The 24,691-nt window shown below is 44.8% G+C and overlaps 1 protein-coding gene across 7 annotated transcripts in view; it reads left to right on the plus strand.

Annotated features, from left to right (window-relative positions):
- Window positions 1-24,691, plus strand: part of fhod3b (formin homology 2 domain containing 3b) — an 87,331-nt gene that overhangs the window by 45,510 nt on the left and 17,130 nt on the right. For all 7 annotated transcript variants that reach the window (XM_047599724.1, XM_047599725.1, XM_047599726.1 and 4 more), the window contains exons 4-10: window positions 6,347-6,414; window positions 7,910-8,015; window positions 20,953-21,047; window positions 22,013-22,124; window positions 22,983-23,077; window positions 23,742-23,885; window positions 24,026-24,273. In XM_047599724.1, the coding sequence (XP_047455680.1) occupies window positions 6,347-6,414; window positions 7,910-8,015; window positions 20,953-21,047; window positions 22,013-22,124; window positions 22,983-23,077; window positions 23,742-23,885; window positions 24,026-24,273 (868 nt within the window). The remainder of the gene's footprint in view (window positions 1-6,346; window positions 6,415-7,909; window positions 8,016-20,952; window positions 21,048-22,012; window positions 22,125-22,982; window positions 23,078-23,741; window positions 23,886-24,025; window positions 24,274-24,691) is intronic.

The following is a 24,691-nucleotide window of genomic DNA, read 5'->3' on the forward strand; positions in this document are numbered from 1 at the left end:
CTCCATTCGTCTCTGCGCTAACTAGTAATTTATAGTTTCCTTTATTGTCTTTAAATCAACCTCTAACCAAATGTAATGTGTTTGGATACTGCGCATTTCAGATTTCCCTTTCTCCACCTCAAATCACACTGTTTTAGTTTTTTACCCGTAATAACAACACAGCGCGCACAGATCGAGTGGTTAAGTGGGTGATGACAGACTGATGAGCCTGCATACTGATGACCTACTTTAGTTGAAAATAAGGATCCTGTTGTTGTGCGACAATGATGAGGAAAGATGTCCAGAGAAAGAGTTATGGTAATTAGCCTAAATGCATAATTAGACCACTGCTTCCTCAGAGTCTGTTATGAACTCGTTGTGGTCTCATGCAGTTCTTTACTCTTCTCAACCTGGGATGAGGCATCTCTTCATCCCACACGAATGCTGCTGATTTTGTCGTATCGTCGTATCAGCAGCATTGTAAGAAAGCTTTAAATGCGCATGTTAAGGATCCTCCTCCTCCCCAACTTCTAGTCTCACACATCCACTCCTGAAAACAAACGTTGTTTAATTTACAGCCGTGTATGTGGGCTTGTCCTGCCCAGTGGGGTCTTTGTGGGTTTCCTGGCTGTGCTTTGGATGTGGTTTATGTGTTATGCCTGCTGTGTGATGCATGAGCGGTGGCAGTCATCCTTTTCATTTTACAGCGCTTTCTGGAAATGAAGGCATGTGTGCAGATGACTAACGGAGCACTTTAGGCTTGTCTGTAGACAGAAAATGTGCAAGAATAATGGCACAATTAGGGGACACGTTTTTTTAATTTGTTAGCTGTCGAGCAGTGAGCGGTGGAGGCTGGGTTAAGGCTGCGATTGCCACACGGAGATAAATAAAAACTGACCCATGACTCATGCAAAACTGGAATGCGGAAGTGGAATGTGCTGGCACTGCCACAGAGAATCAGAAGGTGTTTGAAGCAGCACAGGACAGATTTGAAAGTTGTCTTCTCAGCAGCAGCAGCAGCAGCAGCATGTCTGTCTGCAACTATCAGCAGTCTTGACTCTGAGCCGAGCACATTCCTCATGATTATGGAAATTCCGCCATTACTTTTATGATTGTTATAATTATAAATCCATTATATCCCCGTGGCTGTTTCAGCTGCAAAAACTTGACTGTGCATTGCAATTTAAAGGGAGAAAACAGCTGCTCTCTGTATCACTTTCACTCTGCTGAGTCATTGCAGTCAGGTGTGCCTGTCAGTAAAGGCATAATAGTGAATGGAAAAATTAGTCACTTCTACTTGGGTGCACTCATGCATTGTTTCAGTGTCCAGGCTTGTTTTGTGGTGGAACAAGTAATTAGTGTAGACTGCATATAAAAGATGGACGTTACCCCACAGGTTTGTGGGTCCTTTCCATTGACTGTATAAAGACCTCTGAAGAACAGTGCAGGAGCTCAGTGCAGTGCATGACTAAACTGATCCTGATTAGGGCCATGAAACGAAACACGTAGGTCTAATAAAGTTGCTCCATACACTACAGCACTACACTACTGCTCCCAGAGTCTTGACCTTTCTACAGTCAGGCCGACTAAATGCCAGCTAATTCAGAAAGGGGTTCATGGGTTGAGCCGAGGTGAATGACTGACAGCTAGGCAGACATCTAGAAAATTAAGATGGACTCCACTTTGGGGGTAGACTGAAGAGTCCATTTGAGGAACAGTTTGGCACTTCCATGCTTGCTTATTTTTTCAGCCCCGTGGGTTGCAGCTTGGATTTTGGCCATCTTTGTTGTTTAGAGAAAGTAGTGACTATATATCGATCAGGGGGCATCATCGTTTTTCAGGACAAGGACCCCAAACTGATGGAGAGATTAAGTAGAGACCCCCTACCTACTATATGTGTTCTATATTAAACTCGGCCTAGTGCTATTTATGAGCATAATACATGGGTTCAAAATGCAACAGTAGGGTGGTCGTGCAATTACCCTAAACATAGACAACTCTGCAAAAGTGTGTAATATGCAGCCCTGTGATTGGCTCAGCAGCGAGTCCTGCTGTGTACAGGAGGCTCAGATTGACAGGTCTAGTGTGGCGCTCTGTGTGAAACGGTGCGCTGTTGAGGAAGCTCCTGCGTCGCTGAGTGGGTGCTTAGATGATAGGGAGGAGTCAGTCAAGGCAGGCAGAGCATACCTTAAAAGCTGACAGTTTCTGAATAAAAAGCCAAAGGTTATCCCCGACAGCATTTCTGCATAGGCGTCCCTTTTCAGACCCAAGGTGTACGTGTCCCGTTGACGTCTTTGTCCGTGCTGGTCAGTGACTCTGTGGTGCTTATTCCACTTGGTATTAAAAGGGCACGGTTCTGAAGAACTACTTGACTGCTGCTATTTGTCTGTGTTGTTATCATTATCTCTGGAATGCAAAATCAAAAGGGAGCCCAGATTGTTTCGCTCTGCCAAAGCCATGGCAAATGTAATGAGCTACTGAAGTTTCAGGTGGTTTCAAGGTTCCATGTGACCACTTGAGATAGGGCTCCCAAACATTTTCCGGTGAATTAATGAGGTTTCCAGGTTCTTTCCTCAATGATAAAATGCAGAGCGTCCATACTTTTGGGCGCATGTCTGTGCCAAATGGTAAGGAACTAATCTCTATTTCTCATTAGAGATGGGCATCTGGGAGGTGCGTTGGTGTGTGGACTGCGGACAGGGAAGGACTGTCTGTTCCTGCACAGGGGCTTCATTTAGTGCTGGGTAGGAATATCTTTTTCTGCTTCATTGCAGTTCAAACTAGCAAGCCTTTCGCGCAAATGGTGGAAGAACTGTCGACTTATTTATTCTTAGTAATCGACACATACTACATACCACTGGGAATAATTCAACCCCAATGCTGAGGCATCACCGTTGTATTGCTGTGCTGTGATCTGAGCAGAACCATTAGTGTCGGTTCAGCAGTGTCGGTCGTAGCTCATCTGTTGACTGATTAACATTCAGTGTGGAAGTGCAGTTCAGACCTTCGGGAGGAAGAGAAAAAAAAAAGAGTCGGCTGGTTCAAGGGTGGAGGGTTAAGTAGGACCACAAATCAAGTTTGCTTTGTATAGCAAAGGTGTGATGAGTAACCCGGGCTTAACCTAGAGAGTAGTTACTCCCTCTGTCTTTCCACTCCAGTGATCAGAGAGTTTGTCTCCTTAGAGATCCTCTAATCTAAACTCAAGTCATCTAGCTGGAGTGCAGGGCAGTGAATATGGACCTAAATTGACCTGAAGGGATAAGTGTTATAGTTAAAAAGTGTTTGTGGATATAGAATCCACCGAAACCCAAGAGCTGAATCATGGTAATAGGCCTCGGTTTGTGTCAGCAACATAACATTATTTGCTTTGTTTTTATAGATGTTACAGCCATAATAATGAGAGTAGCATTTAGTATTCGCTACCATGATGGGTACATGAAAGAAGACAAAGCTGCAACTAGAACATTGTGTGTGCTTTGGGAAAAGATTTAAAAGAATCATGCCAACTTGGCAGCGATGATTTGCTCATGCTTGATTTCCACTGCTGGGGGGGTGGGGGGCCCAAACCAAAAAGTCCCAGTACACTTCCTTCCTGTTGTTTATAAAGACATAAATTACCAACATCACGCAGCTTCCCCTCTTAATACCACTGGACTTGCGGAGATTTATTCCTTGTGGATGTTGTTGCCAGTGACTTGCCGGGACTCTTCCGTAAAAGACCAGTACTCGTGAACGCGCAGAACTCTGAAGGCTCTGCTCTCCTCACGCCGAATACTGTCAAAGTCATGAATTAGAAACAAGATGTCCTGTAAAGATGAGAGACTCCGCTGGAACTGGACGGCGAGGTGTATGATTTCACTGCACAACATCCTCAAACGGGAGCCTTTTAACCACATATGGTCTAGTCCCATGCTGTCTGCATTACAGCTGCATCTCCAGTGTCTTATCTGTGTGCAGAGGGGTGGATCACACCAATAACATGAAGTGTGTGGAGTTACTGTGGGCCACCTAAATCAGAAATGCAATTTAGACCAAAATTTGGCTTAGGTTTAACATGATTAAGACTTACAGTATGTGAGGCTTGAGTTAAAACCATCTTCCTAATATGGTGTAGGTCTCCCTTGTGGCTCCAAAACAGTTGTGACTCATCAGAGAATGGACATGGGTCTTCTGAGAGTGTCCTGTGGTGTCTGGTAACAGAATGTTGTGGGTCTTATGGGTTGAGGGGAGGGGCCTCTGTGGATCATCCCACAGATCAGTTTGAATTTGGAGTCCTTGTCCTGTTTTTCATGTTTTGTTTCATATTTGTTCCTAAACCGTTTTTATGTGTGTGTCTGTGTCAGTCTGCGTCCTGCTGGGGATGGTTGCTGCCATCAAGGATTGTCATTGCTGTGGGCTGGGGGGTTGCCCGGCCTGGTCTAGGTGGGTGGCACACGTAACAAATGCCAGGTCCAAACGTTTCCCAGCAGAACACTGTGTTCTCACAAGATGTTCAGTGTTATTTGCTTCTCCTGTCAGTGGTTTTAATGTTGTGGCTGATTGGTGTATACCACCTTGAATTAGCCTTTTCTTTTCAACACAGGGCTTGGATTACACGATCGCATGTTTGTTGTCTCGGTGGGCCTCCGCATGCTCGCTTTCACTGCGTGTGAAGATTTTTTTTTGTGTGTTCAGAGAATGTTGTGTGTCGCTTAAAAGGCACCCGAAGACATCAGACCGCGAACACTCCTTCTGTCTGGTCCAGCGTCTAGAAGTAGCCTTCTATTTGTGCCCACAGAACTGGCAAGAGACACACACCCTGCCTCTGTCTTTCTTTGTCTTTCTCGCTCTCTCTCTTTGAGTTCATCAGCGGAAGGGATTTACTCTGCAGCAGAGGAGTCCAACGACAATAATGAATAGCAGCCAGTTGCTCAGTATCCCGTGTGTGTATATACTCATCAGTGTGAGTTTCTCACACTGTAGATTCAGTGGCAGCTATTTGTTAAATCTTGGAGCAGTTTGTGTTCGTATAATGGGTGTATTCAATGTTTAACCTCCCGAGACCTGAGCTTTTGTTTGGAATCCATTTTTAATTTCTCAATTTCAGGAACTATAAAAACTAAGTGTTCTCTCTGAACAGGAAGTAGTTTTTGGGAAGTGTGGACACGGAGATTATTTCACTCAGTATTATAATAAAGCCACCAATATGTAACAAAATATGTTAATTTTCAAAAGCGGTCTGCATGTCCCAATGTCCTCAATCGAGTACTTGCTAATTAGTGAAGTTATAGTCCATTACTATGGATAGAATTTGCCTGTAATGTTATACTAGACAAGATAATAAGCATAAATAAAGAAGTTACAACTATAGCATCTGATGTGGTTTTGCACCTTGTCCACTTCTTTAATGACCGCTATCATGTTTTCACACCAACTAGTATCATGTTAAGAGGATAAAAGTCTAAATGAAGCACAATAAGCTGCCACAAACCTAAAACGCAATGTCCCCGTATGGGGACGCGGGGTCTCGGGAGGCCTAGCCAAGCTGCGTGTGTGTTAATTCAAATTAAGGCTGGCTACGAGGTGATGTGAGATGTGAGAGGGAAAGAGAACTATTGCACTATTGCCTTTTTTCTTTTTTGCACATGTGCCAATCTTCTGTTTGCTGTCATATAGTAGCTATAATCACACCGTAAAGCGAGAAAATGCAGACAGAAAGTGGCGTTCGGATCACAGTGAAATGGTGAGAGACGGGCAGAGAGCGAGAGTCCAAAACTGCTCCGCTCTGCTCTTTGCTGCTGTCTCTGCAGCAGTGACAGTCAGGTTTTGCTGAGTCAGAGAGAGTTCACACAGCAGTGATGAGTGAGCGCTTGGGTTCGTGCTCAACGCTGCCACTCCCTGGCAGACGGCGCAGACTGCACACAGCGTGAGTGATCGCACGGCTTCATCATGAGTCATCCATCATATCTCTCCTCCGCTCCGCCGCTCTGCAGAGTTTCCGTAACTGATCAATGCACAAATAGCATCTCGGCTTTTGCGGTTGGTGTTGGCTTTAAGTTCCTGCCATGATTTTGTATCACTGTTAAACTGCGGAATAGGCTTTGTTAGCAGGAAACATCCTCAGTTCACTAACTCTCAACAGATGTTCTCCTACTTTCCTCTCACTGTTTTTTTTTTTTTTTCTCTTTTAGAATCATTTTTATATTTAGCTACTTGGGATAATGGCTTTCAGCGATATGGGCTTTACGTGGCCAAATTTGTGTGATGCAAGGGAAATACTACATTAGTTTTAAGAGAATCATCCTTAAATGCAAACCCCAGACTCCAACTTGTGTAGCTGTCAGCTGATTTTCCCACTCACCCCTGTTCTCTCTTTCTCTCCGTACAGAAAAACTCTACAACTCAACGGGACGGGAGCTGCGGAGAGCCCTTTTTTCCCTCAAGCAGATTTTTCAGGTGATTATTTATCTCTCCGCGCTGACATCTCTCTTAAAAACTGCAGCTCGTGAGGTCCTGCCAGAACCACTGTGTGTCTGCGTCTGCGTCCGTGTCACGGTCACGTGGACATTTGTCAAAAATATCATTTGCACATGAAATATCTTTTTCCTGGTCTTTTGCACGCACACACAATATAATACTATATATGCACACGTGCACTCTGACACTTGGACACCGCGCTGTATTTCGCGAGGCACGCTTGCGTTGCTGAGAGTTTGCCTTCGTGGCAGCTGTGCAGTGTTCAGGTCTGGTCATACTTCACACACTGGGCTGGGCTAGCGGCGGGCAGTCAGTTGCAGAGGGGGAGGGTTCACTGAAAGTTAAATGGAAAAAAAGGAAAAACAAAAAAAAGAGCCAAGAGAGACATTGATGCAGAACCAGAATAGATACCTTCTCTTTCTGTACTATCAGTGCCTCTGGAATGTTTCAGTTGTAGAAAGTGTATTGATTATTCTCTTGTAATAATCTGTCTTGCCAGCTACCGTGTCAGTGTCACGTCACTACATTTCAGTAGTGCACATGCTTGGGTTTCAGAACTGCTGCTTGTGCACTCGTGAAACTTTTAGACTCTTTGCCAAATGACTGGAGTCTCCATCGTGGATCTATGGTAAAGATGTTCTGGAAGCACTTAGGCTTCCTCCTGGGACGCAAGAAGCCCTGACCACCCCACAGTGTTTATTGCTGCCTTCCTCCCTGTCCCATCTGAACAGTAGAGTGTATCAGAAAATGATAAATCCTGCAGAAAGCCTAATGCTCGGCCTTAAATTACAGAGCCATCGACAGGTGTGAGAGACGCAGGTGGTTTTGTCATCAAGGGCGAAACGCTGGATGGGGCCGGAGGCAGTCCTAGAGGAATCCATGTGAACAAGCTCCTAGCAGACTTTCAGATTAAGGAGCTGAATGTCAAGAAATTATAATTTTTTTCTACAGCTGAGGATTTTAAATGGAGCTTCATAAATAAGTCTGAGTGCTTATTTCCTTCACAACCGCTTGTTTTTGACTCCTTAGTAATAGAAAAACAAGCATTAAGTGTTGTCAAGCGCATTGGCTGCTTTGCAGTTCATTCAGTTCTCCCTAATGTGGTCACAAGACATAAATCAGTACATATACTTTACAAATCAGGTCAATGTTTTCAGGCCAAGGGCCCCCGAACTGATGGAGAGATTAAGTAGGGACCCCCGACCTACTATATGTGTTCTATATTAAACTCGGCCTAGTGCTGTTGATTATCATTTTGCTTTCAATAAATAATCTATTCAAATAATACACAGCTCCAAGTGTTCATTTTTTAATTCAAACTTGAGCAACAGTAAAAAAAATGTAGAAAAAAATTACCAGACTAAATCCGTCCCTTTGTACTGATAATTAAGACATAAATAAATAGATAAATAAATGTGTATGTGCTGTATGTGCTCTGTAATAAAACCATGTCTCTCCCTCTCTCTCTGTCCAGGATGACAAGGACCTGGTGCACGAGTTCGTGGTGGCCGAAGGGCTGACGTGTTTGATAAAAGTGGGAGCCGAGGCCGACCAGAACTACCAGAATTACATCCTCAGGGGTACGTGCGCTAAGCTAACCAGTCCCTTTTCTCATGGCTACGTCCACGACAGGAGGGTGTTATTAATCAATCCGGTAACACTTTTCTTTCCATAAACCAATCTCCCTGTCCGTGTGTGCGTGCGTAAATTGATGATCCTGCTCGACGACCCTCTCACACTCGCACACTTTAAAGCGTATAAACATCTCAAATGCATGCCGCAGATAATGCGGACGTTAGGCCACGTTTAGCAGCTGGCTAATTTATCTGTCCCACGTCGGTGAGGTGAAAGGTCATACGTGTTATATGTGGACGGCGTGTTCGGGGGGGATAGTAGAGGACCGTAGCTCTTGCCTCAAGGTCACTGCCGTTTAACAGCCTGCTGTGAGGGGGCAGGTCACACATGCTTAAGAGTCTAATAAAAGTTCTGGAAGGATATTACAGATCATAAAACTAATTTCCCCTCCTTTCTTTTTTTTCTCTCCCTGTCTCATTTGTGTTTTTCTCTGTTCCCTCATCTTTTCTTTCAGATTTATTGTCCTTCTGTTGATTAAATTGAGTCAGTCGAGCTTTATAAGTTAATTGGATGCAATTTCATGAGCTTGAATAAAAAAAAAGAAAAAAAAAACGAAAAACAGCTTTGATTTACGGCTATGGTCACATGTTTCCGACACCTCGTTTTAAGACTTGCTAAAATAAGTCACTGGAGTCGACCCTTGCAATTCGGTTGCACATTTCAATTACTCGGAACCCGCCCCTCATGTTTATTCGTTTAGATGCAGCCGATTCCCGAATGCTTCCTCTAAATTTTCCAACCTGCTCGCTCTTGAACCTTTTCTGATATTGGAAAAAAACAAAGAGAAAACAGAACAGGAGTCCGTGACAAAGGACTGATGATGCCCCCAGGGCGGGTTATAAACATGACCTCTTTCCTGGACTACCTCTGCACGCTCTCATCTTAAACGCTTCATCTGAACTTGGCCCAAATCTCTGACTCACACGGATAAATCACGAGGGCTAAATGGCTAAAACATGACAGAGAAGGATAGCGGCCGGCTTTTGGAAACTTCGGCGCTGACCACATGTAAGAGCTGTTAGTGTCGTTCAGCTGTGAACGATGAGGGCGCTTCTCATATCTGTTCTCTCCTCCTTATTGTGGCATCCTTTTCTTTTTTCTTTTCACTTCTTTCACGCTCCAGAGGATTCACATAAAACATGTGTGTCAGTGCGCTTCTGTGGAACTCTTTATTCTTTCATGCGCTAATTTATCGCTTCATACCTGCAGATTACAGTCCCCCCCCCCCCGTGTATCTCTACATCAGCGCGAGAAACTAAACCAAACTCCCACTCTCTCCCAAAAAACCCTTTGTAACTTCTTTCGCCTCCTGACCTAATTTCTCCTGACCGGCTGAGGAAATTTGGAGCGTAGTAGATCACCCTCCCTTATGAGCCATGTGTTGGAGAACATAAGCCGAGCATGTGCTGGAACCCAGATGCACAGGTCAGAAATGTATATAGATCTGGCTGCTTTACTCGACTTCCAAAAGGAGCTATGTCATGTGGATTCCCTGGGGGGGAGTAAATTAGTTGCCTGAAATTTTCACACGTGCACGCAGAGAGCAAGAGAGGAAGAGAGGAAGAGAGACGGAGGGCGAACCAGCAGCGGTAATTGCTTTGGTATCAAACACTGATCACTTCTAATGTGGGTTTTCTTTTTTTTTTTTTAGCTGTAATGTCTTTCAAGTGGAGCCCAATGGAAAAAAAAAAAAGAAAAAAAAAGTGAAGTACTAGGAATGTGGCCTTGAACCCATCTGTCTGGTGTGCATTAAAAACCTCCCGACTAAACAATCTTGCTCTCTTTTGTGAATAAAAATCCATCTTGTGGTTCTTTTGTAGTTGAAAAAGTCACAATCACGCGTGCGCGCCAGTCACTGGCTCCGCTCGGCCTCTGCAGCAACAACAGGTTTGACTCTGCAGAACGTTGCCTCCGTTGTGAGCGGCTCTTCCTGCAGCTTTCTTAGCAATCTACACCATCTCGCTTTTCACTCTCTTCTCATTTTTTTTTTTTTTCATTCCATCTTCCCCAAAGCCCCCGGAGGTGTCTGTGGCCAGTTAGTGCTCCCTCAGTGATGTGGGTAGTTTCTAGGTCTGCCTGCCCGGCTGGTGTCTGGCCCCTCTCATGGCCCCTCACACCTGGCTCGGAGGGCTTCCAGACCTGGGCTTAGCTCCTTGGAGACCTGCTCCTTTTTTTTTTTTTTGGCCCAAGGGAAAGCTTGTACGCCTTTATCACCCCATCACAGGGAAGGGTGTGAGGTCACTGTTTCTGAAGCGCATATGCCATGTGGTCCTCCTGTAAGCCTTACAGTTAGCCGCAAACACACACGGGAGCCAAAAGGATAATGAAGGACTCGTTACAGTTATTCATTCTTCATTCCGGACAGAAGCTGCGCTCATTTATAATCTTTCTTAAATACCTCTTGCAATCACAAAGGTTTGGCCGATGAAGTGCAAATCCAGGCGGAGGTTTCACGGTGTGCGTTTCTGTAGCTGAGAACGTTACTTGCGTGACGTCAAACTGCGAAGGCCTCAGGGTGTTGAAGAATGTTTTTTTCTCTTTCAAAGTGTACCCGTCGCCGTTTACCTTTACATTTTGCTCAACTCAACTCAACTCCACAACTGAAGTGTAGAATTGAAGCGGGTTAAATCAAAGTATTCACAGGGTAAAATCTGGAGCACATGACAATGTTTTTTTTTAAGCTATTCCATATTATGACGGTACATATTTTATTTTATGTTTTTATTATTTTACACGGCCTCCCGTCGTTGTCCCCAAACTCTGGTCAACGATATTCCTTATTAAATTATTGCAAAAGAGCAGAAACAGAAATGCCCAACGAAAGAGGCAAATCAACCAGAGCTAACAGTAGCAATGATCAGTACAGAAGAAGATAAACGATGATATAAACTGAGAGCTAAAGACATAGAAAAAACAACTTAAGGTCCTGTTGAACCAGTTTGTGTTATTTTTAGATTTAGATTGTCACTGTTATTTTGGATCACAAATATAGTATAATTTGTAGTCTTCATGTCATTTGTATAGTTACTGAGTGAGTCATATTAAAGGTCCAGTGTGCACAGGATTTAGTGTCGTCTAGCGGCGAATGAGCCGCTCTGAAAACATATATTCTGGTTTGTACATTACTTTAGAAATATACATCTCTACGTCTTACACATTCTACCATTAAGTTCTTTGATTCTGCCTCATTAAAGGTACAATAATTATACAACTTAGAGCCAGCACTTAATGCTCGTATCCATATTTACCCTATGTATGTTTCTGTTTAACCTGTTGTCCCATGATAGAAATCACAGGAACCTTGCACACCTTGTCAGACGTGTCCCATTATTCTACACGTCGGAAACATTTTGAGACCAAACTGAGCTGCCGGTCCGATGATGGTTTTGTTGTCCTCTCACCTTTTCAAAGAAGAAAAAGACGTAAAACAAAGTAGATTTCTGTGCAGGATCTGCTTTAATGCCACCAATAGTACGTCTAAGGTAGAGAAACGCAGTTTATCTGAAGCTATTTCGGATGTAGATGCTTGCATGCACGCTGGCTCTGAGATCTCAAAAAGGCTTTTCAGCAAAAAAACAAAAAAATGACACGTGAAAACAGACCTGTTCCTTTAAAGTATAGCTCAAACTTCTGATGCATCAGGTGCACGCCATATAAAAGACCCGGAGTGTTCCTGTTCTTCTGTTTCACATATACTTTTGTGTAATTCTGTCTTACAAGGTCCAAGCACCAAGTAACAGTAGAGAGCAACACATTGTCCAGTAAGTGCTTCCACAGCCCCCGAAATAAAAAGCGGTGAGTGCGAAAAGGTCAAGTAAGTTTCTGCAGTGAGCTCCAACTTTTTCGCTGCGGTAAGAAAAAGATCCCTGTGGTACTAATTATCAGGAGCAAAACAAGGGAGATGTGATGGAAGAACAAATGACAGGGTTTTTCCTGGGTTTTTCGTTACCGTTTGTAGGATTTATAATAGGAGCTCTAACAAAAGTAACAGCCGTGTTTAATTGGAAACTGTAAAAACGGGAGCTTCAGACAGGCGGGGCAGATAAAAAGGACGGACCAATTACGGTCAACTTGAAGCAATTATTCCGCGCTTTGAAACGCTCGCTGTTGACATTCCTCACCATAAGCCATGTTTTTAGCTCCACTTTCTTTGTGTGCGCTGCTCAAAGGCCGCGCCGTTTCTGTCTGCACACTTGTTGACAAAACACTCGCCATCTCTAAGCCACAGTGGAAACAAATTGGAAGTGAGTCTTTAGCTTTTGATCTGTGGGAATGTAGAGGCTCTCTTAACACCTTGCAGAGCAGCCTTGGATACGCTTTTTTTTTTTTTGGGAAAAACACATTCTTTAACAAGGCGTAAATTATCCTCGTACTTTTGGCAAATTTATAGCTTTTGCGGATCTAGGAGTAGTGCCGTGAACAGTCGAGAAGTATTACTGTACGGAATAAGTCATGGCCGTATTTCATTTTACGATATCTTCCGTGTATCTCTCTTCTGTCCCGCTACCGTTTTAAGATCTCCTGTTTTTAATGACATGCCTGTTGTAGTGCCGTGAGCTGAGGTAACTTGACTTCCTGGTTTTCCAGGGTGGAAGCGCCTCGGCGAGGGCCTCAGTGGGAAATGCGGGAGATTCGTTCTAGTCAAGTGTTTCATTGCCTCTTAAACTGTCTGGGTCCTGAAACACTGCTCCCAGTCCGGCCCTCGGTCTGTGTCACACTACACTAAGTTTAGCTGGCCGGGGTTTGCACAAAAAAGACGCAAGTGCACCTGAAACACAAAACCACTTTTTTTTTTTTTTTTTGGTTGTTGAAATCTTCGTTATTCTCCGTGGTATTTCCACATTTTATACGCGGTAGATCAGCAGCCCTGCGACACAGCTGTTATCATCCGTGTGCCAAGAGTGTGAGTATGCGCATGTGATTCGAAAGTCTTTCTGCTGTAAACAAACACTAATTTGCTCCTCCTTTGTAGCCGAACCAGCTGCGCTGGGGTTTGATTAGATTTGCAGACCTCACCTGCATTAAACGCAGCCCAGAGCCACGATAGGAATAAATGTAAGTTTCCCAAACTATCGTTTTATAACATGATTAACAACGAGCGGCAACTGTTCCAGTTAAAGCACACGTGTGTGACTGGCAGAGTTTAGGAGATAGAAGTGATCTAATGTTGCTAACACTGAGACAAAATAGTACATTTTTCCAGTGTACAGTTACATACTAGAGGGGCATTTTTGCTCCCTTAATGTAAAACCTGGATCATTGTTTTGACTGTTGCGCCGAGCTCTGAGTGAAAACCCAGGCATGGTTGGATTAACTTGCGGCATTGGAAGCTCCTCTTGGAAACAGTGTGTATTGTGTTGTCTGGCTGCGTTATAGGTCGTCTGTTCTACAGGGGGAGACCTTTACGATGGCCCATTGTCTGGATAAACATTTCCGTTCTGTCTGGGCCGCGTGACGCCGCGCACATGCATCGACATACAGCGCGCCGCCCGTCACGGGTTGTGCTTGTTTTCGCGACCGCCGGTGGAAGAGGAGGAGATAAAGTGACGCTTTGTGAATTCCTCTCAGGTGAAGAGAAGCTGGTGTTCGGAGGCAGAGGGAGATCTCCAGGAATGCCCTCGTCGTGCCGGTGGAAACTTGAACCCCTGGTTTTGTAATGAGATCCCACGGGAGCGCGAGCTAGTTTCCTACCAGGTCTCCTGCAGCTTTTCCGAGCCGGCCACAGCTCCTGCTGGCCCTTTGTGCAAATCTTTTCAATCTGAAAAACACTCACTCACTCAACGTACAGCACATGACACACGCTGTTTGTGGTGTCATAGATGTTCATGCGCTGACGCATTTAAATCTAGAGGTTACGATCCGACTGCTAGACAGCTTTAGGTTTGTGTGTTTTTGCTTTGTTTACATCTTTATTAGTGTAGACAGAATTAACAAATTACTTTCTTTTTTGTCCTCTTGGGATAACTAATGGTATTCTCATACGGCCTCTATACCTGTCTGAGATTTTCCTCTTCTTGGATGACAGAAATGACTTCATTCTTAAGAGGAAATTTAGGAAATGAGTGTTACGCATGGTTTAAGCCCGCAACCTCTCGACTCTCCGTGCGCCACTGGATACGTTTTGTTTTCGCTTCCAGCGCGGCCTCTCTCCATAAATTAAATCGCCAGCTTTCAAACTGACTGACACGCTTGGAGCTGCATTAAAACACGACACGGCCATACGCTCTGTTTTATACCGAACATGCCGGACTTTCTTCACGTCCCCTAACTGCAAAAACACAACCTGTGCTCTTGTTTTTGGTTAAACGTGGAACGTATCCGGTTCCTCCCTCTGTGTCGGACCCCTCTGGCCCTCACGAGAGCCGAGAGCTCGCATCTGAACCCAATTCAACCCCACCTGCCTGACCTATATTCCGCCTCCCCTAATTCTTCCCTCAACATCTGTTGACGTTTTTAGCCTTCGCCACTGGCAATGGAGCCCGTTTTACTGTAAGAGACTTCAGTGTACCGGTCAATTATATTAGGAGAGTGTTTGATTTGGTCCATTTCTAAAGCTCTTACTTTATCATCTCTGACTTTGCCATCCAAGATACACAAACTCTAATCTTTTCCAGCGACGTATCGAATGACGGCCTCATGATCCGAGATGGGCTTAAAGCTAATTTTTGTAAGTAAATAAGACTATTCTTTGGGACAGAGTTCAGTGACTGGACAGGGTGAATCACACCGCTGCTGTATCAAGAGCAGTAGGAATTCACCACGGCTCATCTTACAGTTCACTTTACAAGTGGGTGGATGTCAGGCTGTAGCTTTTTGCCAAAATCTTCCCCACTTGGGCAGGGTGTGAGGAGCTCATCTGTTGGACTTCTTCCAGTCGCTCATTGTCCTTAGCTTTTCGAACAGTAGCACTTCTGTTCTCACAGCTGTTAAAGTGCAGGTGCGGAAGTAGAAAATCTGCACATATTACAGCCTTTTTAATCGCAGTCCTGTAGTCTGCTTGGCTGCGGCTAGCCCAGCTATGCAGTACTTCATCAGGTCTGCAGTGTCTGTGGAGCTCGCTCAGCCAATTACTGCAGAGGCTCTCCTGCCTTACTTCATGCTATTAGGTCTGTTTGTTTGTCTTCGGGGAATGTGTTTGGGCTTAGACTCACAGTAAATTGTGTCAAATGCTGGCAGACACGTATGCGGGGTCTGAAAATGGAAGCATCCCCCCGTTGTTTTACCGAACGGGCTCAACCTAAGTCTGGCAGACAGCGCGGGGACTGGAATTGGTCTGGCAGAGGCAGTTTGTCTGGCTCTAATGGTCTGGGTGATTAGCTGACTAACAAACAGAACGTAACCCATGAACATGTCTTAATCATATACCAAGTAATAAACTTGTCCTTTTATGGCAGACAGACTCTCAGTCAGAAGTGTGCTGGAGGCACGGATTCAGTAATGAGAAGTGTCACGAGCAAAAAAGAAAACCGGTTTGCGTTTTTAGCCGTGTTAGCGGCACAACATCACGTCTAGCTTGACTTTAGCCTCTTGTGGCATGTACACATCGACCCGTCGTCAGAGACCTCAGGTTGTTCATTCTAGGTCATAGGTCTTCAACAGGAGGCTCCAGGACACGGGTGCAATTCCAATCATTGGTTGATTAGAGAATTTTTATGTATTTTTTAATTTCCCTCCAAAAATTTAAATCTCTTTAAACACGCATTAACATGAATCCAACATATTTTAGTAAAGGGATAAGGGATAGCCTAATATTTAATGCAAAATGATAATAATAATGTACATTAATAAATACGACCAAGCCGAGTTTAATACAGAACATATATAATAGGTAAGGGGTCCCTACTTAATCTCTCCAGCAGTTTGGGGGTCTTTGGTCCGAAAAACGTTGAAGACCCCTGCTCTAGATCATCATGTTGTTGTGAAAATATTTGTGTATTCGTATGTTCAGATGGTAAAAACTGATTGCACCCTGGAGAGTCAGTGGGCTACTGGTTATAGAAGCGGATTTGGGTTCAGTGCCCTTAAGCAAGGCACACAACCCCCTCAAACCACCTCCCTCCCCGGTGCTGCATGTGTGGCTGCCTTCTGCTCCAAGTGAGCTTGCTACTCATTTTGTGCACTAATGAATGATTTAAATACAGGGAACAAATTTCCCTGTGGAAATCAAATGGGCTATGCAAATCGTAGATCTTTGTTGTTTTACTTTCTTTCTTTTCTTCCGTTGCTCTCAGCCAATCAGAGAGAATCCCTTGACTGACTTGTAAAGTGGTCACCAGGAGTCTGACTGGTACCAATGGTGTAGGCAACTCAAAACCTAAGGTCATAGTCACTCACCAATGGCCTCACCAATGTCTACTACTAAAGTGAACACATAAGCAGACATATTGCCTATTTACGGGGCCAGGACACACAATGTAAGTCTAATTTTCGTTTTTCATTTTCTAGTGTCTTTATGCTGAAAACTACGCTAAGTTGCAGACCGTAAAGTTAATGAGGAGACGAGTCCAAAGTTAGTAAAAAGGTCTGCGCTTTCATCAATGGAAGCCGTCATGTGATCCCCCGTTCATATAAAACTAATGACTAAAACAGCTTTAAACATTTTCTTTACTCAGTGGGGAGGATGTGGGCAGAGTCTACTGTATATTTAACATTATGTTACATTAAAAACACATGTCTCACCATCAATAATGACCACCAGTAAAGAGGAAAAAAAAGGGTGAATTTGTAAGTCAGCGGTGAGCACTAATCTTTGTCACTTTTGTCACACACTGTAAAATTCTAGTGAGTTGCTTTAAATAAAGTGACAAAATAGAACAAGAATCTACATAAAACGTCTTGCGGCGAGGCCGTACGGATGCTGAGAGGCACACTTCACAACTGTGAGTGGCTAATGCAGAGCATAACAAGATAAGAGGTGCTAAGTTGCGCTGTACGGGACGGAGATTTGGCCCCTAACCCAAAGTCCTGGTAAAATAAATGTTGCAAGCTGACAGACAGTTTGGCTGACCCAGTTTAGATGAATTCCATAATGTAAATGAAACTGAAGGGGGGAGACTGGTTTAGCGGGAGGGGAGTGGACAGGTTTTTAAGAAGAAGAAGAAGAAGAAGGAGCCGTTTGGTTGATTTCTTGCGCCGTTATAGATAAGGTCGTCCTCTCTCTGCGTCTACGTTCGTGTCAGCTGGCCTGCGTTGGTGCTCCCTCCCCAGACCTCAGAGTGCTTCTCACCTCGGCCGTGGTCACGGTGCAGCCCTTCCTGCACATTCCTGGGGCTGTGGAAGATAATTGCTGTGGTTTATGAGAGGGAGAGGCCCTGAAGAAACACATCCACCAGACCTTAGTTGTTTAAGTTCTCCCAGAATCCTGGTTCAGACACGGGGTCTGTCTCCTGCGCTCCGTCGGCCTGTGGTTCCCTTCTGCAGCTCCACATCACTCAAACGTTGTATTTACTCTTAAGACAGACGTCTGTTAAGTATTGAAAGATACCGTAAGAGTGTTGCACAGATGCCAAGCTGATCATTGAACGCTTCCAAGTTTGTTTTTAGCTAAATCTTTTTTTCTTTTTCTTCGTTGGCTTCCCCTCCCCATAATAGCTCAAATCTGAATTCTAACCACTGCACTTTGAAGGTAGCTCGGCGTCTGCCAGCATCTTATTACGTGACATACATACAAAGAGACTCAGCAATGTTATTGTTGTACTTTGTGTGAGGTATTGTAAAGCCGCTCACGATTATTTGAATGGAGGCCCACATTTTTGGCCCCAGATCAGTGCAGGAGGTGGAGGGAGTCCTGCACAGACCCCAGACTCACATGCTCCTCTTATTAACACTCTTCCAAAGTTATTGATGACTGTTTGCTGGGAAGTATTAAAAAAAGGAGTTCAGCCATATTGGCTATTCACAGACTTACAACACTGGGAAAGTTTGCCAAAGTTTCATGTTCGTATCACACTTTTTTTTTTTTTGTATCTTTTATTTTGTGCGTTTGCAGGCCACGAAGGTGATTGTTTTCAGAATAATAAGATGTTTCCTTCAAACTCTTTCTAAACCAGACCCTGAATGAAAGGTCGTCTAATTTATTTTTACACAGTTACCGTACAGTGTCGTTTTACCTTACTGTTCGGTGAGTGCGGTTTCTGGCCCTTTAAGTCGAACTGTGCATAAGTAGCCTCTGGCAATGAGTGATTTCATGAAGCAGCAGTTTTAATGAATGTGAGAAAAAAAAGATGGTAATGATTGTGTGGTTTCTGGCGTGGTTTGTAGCGGCCCGAATATCGTATTATTTCCGCATCTTAACTGCTCGCTAAATTAAACTCACATTTGATACAGACATTCATTCTGATTTTATTTCGCTTGGCCGCTCGCTTAGGTAAAGAAGCCGCCCACTCCCTATATAATATTTTTAAATAACGTCTTATGATAACATGTCAGACTGATCTGAAAGTCACTTCATTTTGCGGCGGAGAGATAACGTCTCGTCTGTCAGCAGCTGAACATTCACGTCGTGTAATGACACTTTTAAAACCCTCATTAAGGCCACCAGCTTTTCTCTCTCCCTCTCTCTCTCTCTTTTTTTTCCTCTCACCCTTGTTTTCGGTGAACATTCCTTAAAAACCGCATTGCAGCGGGGCAGATACCAAACACAGGTGCGGAAAGGAGATAAAAGTCTGTGATAACACATCAGGTCAGCTACCAGTTTCAAAAGAAGCGCGCCGCCCGTTACTCATCCAGCAGTAGCTGCAGCTGTTTGTGGAGAGATACTGTAAATCACAGGTCTTCAACAGGGGTTTCCGCGACCCCTAGGGGCTCCGCAGAGGTACTGCAGGGGGGTCGGAAAACCTCTGATTGATTAGACATTTTTTATCTTTTTTTTTTTTTTTTCCAAAAAAATTTAAATTAACATGAATCCAACATTTTTCAGTAAATGAATCAATGGAGGCAGAAGATGTTATCTTCAGCCTCTTCAGTCCCCAGATGAAATATTAGCAGAAGAGAAGCTAACAGCTCAGCCAACTATTGAGGCTAAAATGACTGGTCTCCCTGCTACATTTAGCTATGCTTAAATAATTTAGCTATGTTTAGCTGTGTTGTGTAGGTATGTTTCCACCTTTTGTTGCACATGTTTGAAATTTGAATATTTGAACTGTGTATTCATTGAATAGCTTAATACTGAACGCAAAATAATAAAAAATACTGCGTATTTGTGAATAGCACTAGGCCGAGTTTACTATAGAACACGTGTAGTAGGTAGGGGGACCCTGCTTAATCTCTCCATCAGTTTGTGGGACCTTGGCCTGAAAAAATGATGAATGAAGACCCCTTTCGTGAATTATTATCTTAGCTAGCTGCACATTTTTGCTATATGATATTGACTAACGATACACTCTCTTGGAATCAGTTCAGGCCTCGCCAAATTAGCTGTACTTAATAAGTTCTGTTAGTCGTCTGTCTGCACACAAAGTGGCATACTTTCAGAGAGGTGGCACCGGGTTGCGGTCTTCTCCGAAGTTGTCCGCGCTGCTGCCGTCGGCTGCGACACACGCCTCAGAGCTCGCAGCAGCACTGGAGGACCGTGAGGAATGCTCTGGCCTGACATGTTGTGTGTAATTAAGGCTGATTGATAAAAGATGAACAGTCCCTGCTGCTGCAACAGTGGGCCATCAGCATGCACACACACACACACACACACACACACACACTCGTGCGTCCACCCACACACTCTCACGCATCGTGCACACACAGCAGCTGCACCTGGGAATTTTGGCTTATCTACAACATATTCACGATTTTCATGCCCCTCCGGAGAAGAGGAGAGGAAAAAATGTATGACAGAAACTCCAGGGTCTCATTTTAACATGTCAAAGGAAAGCGCTCTGAGCACAGCAGTAGGAGATTAGATGATATTAAGGAGTGTTCAAGCCTGGTTTCTGTTTGAGCAACTTTTCCTTCTAACTTTCAAACGCCCCGGCGTGTCAGTCCTTCGCAGCACAGACTCTAATAAATCCCCGAACTTGATCGTATTTGGGGGAGAAAAAAAAAAAAAAAAGAAAAAGGAATGACTTACTGAGGAAAACTCTCTCATGTATTACCCCCCAAAAACCCATACCTTCATCCAAGAAAGAGTCAAACAAGTCCTCCAAAAGTGTTCTGCTTCCAATGTGTTCACATGTTCTCCCTCTTCCCCCCCTCCTCGTGTCAGCTAATGTATCATCTAGAGGTGATGTGGGTTCAAACTGAGCTCGTCTTCTGCGTGAAAGCGTCGACTCCTTGCGCGCCGACGGCCGCTGAGGCGCTGTTTGAGAAATTACTACAAATTTAAATGGTGCTTTTGTCTCCCCAGCAGCATTTGCCCCCCTTCCCCCACCCCCCCTTCTTTTACATAGCTACACTTTTACTGCCCCCCGTTGAGATCCCTTGGCTCTTGTTATGTTCTTATTTATGTATCCTGTTACAGATAGAAGTCGTGTCAGCATCCCGTGAGGCACAGCTCGGGTATTTACCCCCACTGCCTTGAATCATGGGAGGGACTGGTGATTGGTTTTTAGGTCTTCGCGCAAGTGTTGTGCTTTTTGAATGAACAATTATCTTCCCAGCAGCTCCACTTTGTGTCTCTGGAGTTTGATTTAATTACTGCCCCCTTTCACTCGCAGCACAATGAGGTTGTGTATTTGTGTGGGAGGCTCTGCTACTGCAGGACGCCGCAGTCATATAGTGCGGTTTGAGGTCCCTTAATGAAGCAGTTCAATTTTTAGATTTATAGATTTCAAATCACACACGAGTTCATTCATTCAGAGCAAATGCCCTGTGCAGATTTAAGGGAAAAGGAGAACATACCAACTTGAAAATTAACATTCCATCTCTTTCTTTCCCTCTGTGTCTCTCCAGCTCTCGGTCAGATAATGCTGTACGTGGACGGGATGAACGGCCTCATATCTCACAATGAAACGGTCCAGTGGCTCTACTCCCTGGTTGGCTCCAAGGTAAAGAGTGTGATTGATTTTCAGTATCTGCACACAGTAGACATCAAGTACAGTTAACTCAGCAGTCCCATCTGTGCGCTGACAAAACGGGTAATATCATGCACTGCTTTGTCAACATGGAAGCAGCCCTGCTTTCACTGCGGTCACCTCGTCCCTCTAGTGGCCAGATGTTTTTATGTGCAGCATATTTGCAGCTGAGGAGGGAATTTAATGAACTCTGTTCTCTGTTCCCACAGTTTTATGTCCTTAAAAATTACTTTTTCTGCCTCGTGTAAATACTGACATACTATTTGGCATCTGCACTCTTTCTTTTTAAATCAAATCTTTATTCTCAATCTGTTATTTCCCATTTTTTATATTTATACTCCTCAGCCACAACATTAAAACCACTGACAGGAGAAGTAAAGAACCATCTTGTAACAATGCAATGTTTTTCTGGGAAACTTTTGGTCCTGGCATTCATGTGGATTTTACTTAGACATGCAGCCATGCAACCTAGACCAGACCAGACACCCCCACCCATAACAATGACACTCCCTCCCCAGCAGGATGCACCCTGACACGGGCACACACAGAAACGGTTTCGGAACAACTCAAAAAACATGGAAACAGGACACAGTCACAACAGTTTTGGAGGCGCACACAAAATTATTAAGGTGGTCATAATGTTGTGGCTGCATTACTGTACATCCAGTCATATTAGTTGTTTTGTCTTATTTCCATCCATTGCGGTGGTGTAAATTGCCATGAGCTGTCAGCGTTACGCAGCTCTCTTATCAAACCTCCCAAGACTATTTACACAGGAAGAAGCTTTTCCCCCCTGTCACACCGCGAGCTGGAAGTAGCAGGGATCGCACATGCTCGTTGTGTCGCCCCACTGCTGCTCACAAAAACTTGAGAAATCGTTGAATCGTGTGCCGTATGCTGCGTGTTCTGTTTGAGCTGCATGTTGTCCCTCTGTGTAGTTCCGTCTGGTGGTGAAGACGTCCCTGAAGCTGCTGTTGGTGTTCGTCGAGTACACCGAGTGTAACGCAGTGCTGCTCATAAAGGCCGTGAACGCTGTGGATGCCAAAAGAGGTGAGGGCCCGGGCAGTGAACTCAAAGTGTCTCATGCATGTTGCAAATTCAAGTGGGGAAGAACTCTTTGACAGAAAATAGTCTCCATTGTGCTGTTTCAGCTGTTCCTTGGATTTCATCATGAACATTTGCATCGTTGGGAAACTGATATTGTAATCAGCTGACATCTAATCCGTGAATTCAGTTGTGCACACTCTCTCATAGAATCGAATATAGTATTTGTCATTCACCAGGGTATGGCAGCATCCAGGATTCGTCTGTCACAATTCTCTGCTGTTCAGTGAAATCTGAGCCGTGAAATACGGACACACTTGCCGGCTCGGTTCTCTCGTGCCGCTCCGTAGCCGAGCATGGAATGAGGCTTATTGAGAAGGCCTGTAAGTCCGGCCGGCGACGGGGTTCTGTTACCTGCCGTTCTAAAAGCTCAACATTGTACTGTGGCGCACAGCAGGAGGTTGGTCATCCGTGCAGAGGGGTCAGGTGTCCCTCTGTCTCATCGTCTCACTCCCGTTGTTGCGTAAGGAGACCGAACACGATCCCCCGGTCTCCTGGAGAGAGGGAGGTGGCCTTGACCTCCTCCTGGCTGAGACGGCGAGGTGCTGCTTTCTCACTGCGCATTAAGTCACCCCCGCTCTGTTTTTTTCCCGCTGCCACTCGTCTGGAGGAAGACTGCTGTGACTGCACTTCTGCTGCTGGAGCCACAACATGACATAACAGTTTTTTTTTTTTGTTTGTTTTTTTTTATTTCTGCACAGTGGTGGAGCTGAGGCAGTTTCTTTAATGCCGTAAAATGAGCACGTGGATTAGCTCAGATTGTGCGCAGGTTGTGTGATTTACGTATGCCTCATGGTGGTGCAGGTACAAAGCTGTGGTCGAATGTCATGGAGATCCTGGATGAGAAGGACGGCGTGGACACGGAGCTGCTGGTGTTTGCGATGACGCTCGTCAACAAGGTCGGTGCTGTTCCGCATGCTTCTTTCTCACGTGCTTCTTTCTCACATGCTTCTTTCTCTCTTAGCGCCTGTTAGCGCGTTGTTTTAAATGTGTTGTCAGCAGATGAATAACTCGTCTAGATAAGCAGAGGAGTCTGTTCACTTGGGCTGGAATCGCTTCGAGCGCAGCGGCATTGTTGCCAAAATGCGATCAGACTTGTCAATCCGGTCTGTCACTTAGATTGAATCAGGCGCAGATTCCATCCATACAGTGTGATTGCATTTGCGTTACAGACGAAATTGTAATGACTCTGCGGGAGCTAATGACACCTGCAGTCAAAAGCCCGGACACACCTTCTCATTCCAATCAATCAGTAGGTGTGTTCAGACTTGTGACAGTAGTTGACATACATTAGCAACAAGAGTCTTAAGGAATAACCCAGTTCCAACTATAAATTAATTAAAAATTTAACATTGTATTGAAATAGAAAGTAAATTATGTTGAAATGATAGTAATTGTTTTACGTCTTGCTGTAAATAACATATACTTGTGTACTTAAATACTTTCAGAGGTGCTTTCACGCCCTCTCACATCAACTTTCTTCACTGTTTAAGATCCCCATCTCCCCAATATAAATGAAGTAAGATTTCTGTTTTTAATCTGATGTGCTTGCGTGTGTTTCAGACTCTGGCAGGCCTCCCTGATCAGGACTCGTACTATGACATGGTGGACTGTCTGGAAGAGCAGGGTATCGAAACCACGGCGCAGAGACACCTGAGCAGGAAAGGCACGGACCTCGACCTCGTGGAGCAGTTCAACATCTACGAGGTGATGAAGGCCGTCAATCACGTCCCCGCCGACCGTAACGAAAACGCTGTCGCGGCCAAGAGGCAGCCGTCGACGCGCAATCGAGGTTTCCGTTCATGAACACTTAAATTAGTTACGCTGCTGTGTCGCTTCCGCCGCAGATGACTCTTCGCCACGAGGACGGCGACGACGAGGCCCAGCTGCCCCCGAGCGGCAGGAAGGACCGCAGACGGGCCAGCGTCGGTGGCACCAGCGAGAGGCGAGGCCTGGAGAGGAGACGCAGCCGGAGGCACTCGCTCCAGAACAGCAGAGGTCACGCCTCGGCCCCGGCGTCGCCCAGCAGCCCTCACCCTCCCACGAGCGGCTTCCCGTCGTCCGGCGGCCAGCGCATCGAAGACATCAGTGAAAGGTGAGGCGGCCGGAGGAAGACGTTCCGTTTCCTGCTCTAACACGGTCTGAGCTCGGAGTTGAAGTTTCATCCAGGATGGTTCGTTTTGCATTTTAAAGCCTGAGACATATCTGCAAGTAAAAATTGTATCCGTGCGTTTAACTCTGTCTCACAGGGAACAGCCCGACTGCAAGTATGTGTTATATTTCAGTCTTGGAGAGATGCATCTACTGCGTTGAGAGCCAGAGCAGAGAATTTAATTATATAGTAATTTAAAGAATGGAGCAGAGGAGAGGAGACTTCTGCTGCAAAGTGACATTTAAATTAATTTTCCTCGCTGTCAAAGACATTCCCGCGCCTGCTGCTGGAAATAGGAAGCTTCTGTAAACACATGATATGAGCTATCTGCTCTCCATCAAGCTTCCTTCAGTGAGAGCGC

Source organism: Mugil cephalus, chromosome 11, assembly GCF_022458985.1.
Source record: "Mugil cephalus isolate CIBA_MC_2020 chromosome 11, CIBA_Mcephalus_1.1, whole genome shotgun sequence".
Classification (NCBI taxonomy): Eukaryota; Metazoa; Chordata; class Actinopteri; order Mugiliformes; family Mugilidae; genus Mugil; species Mugil cephalus.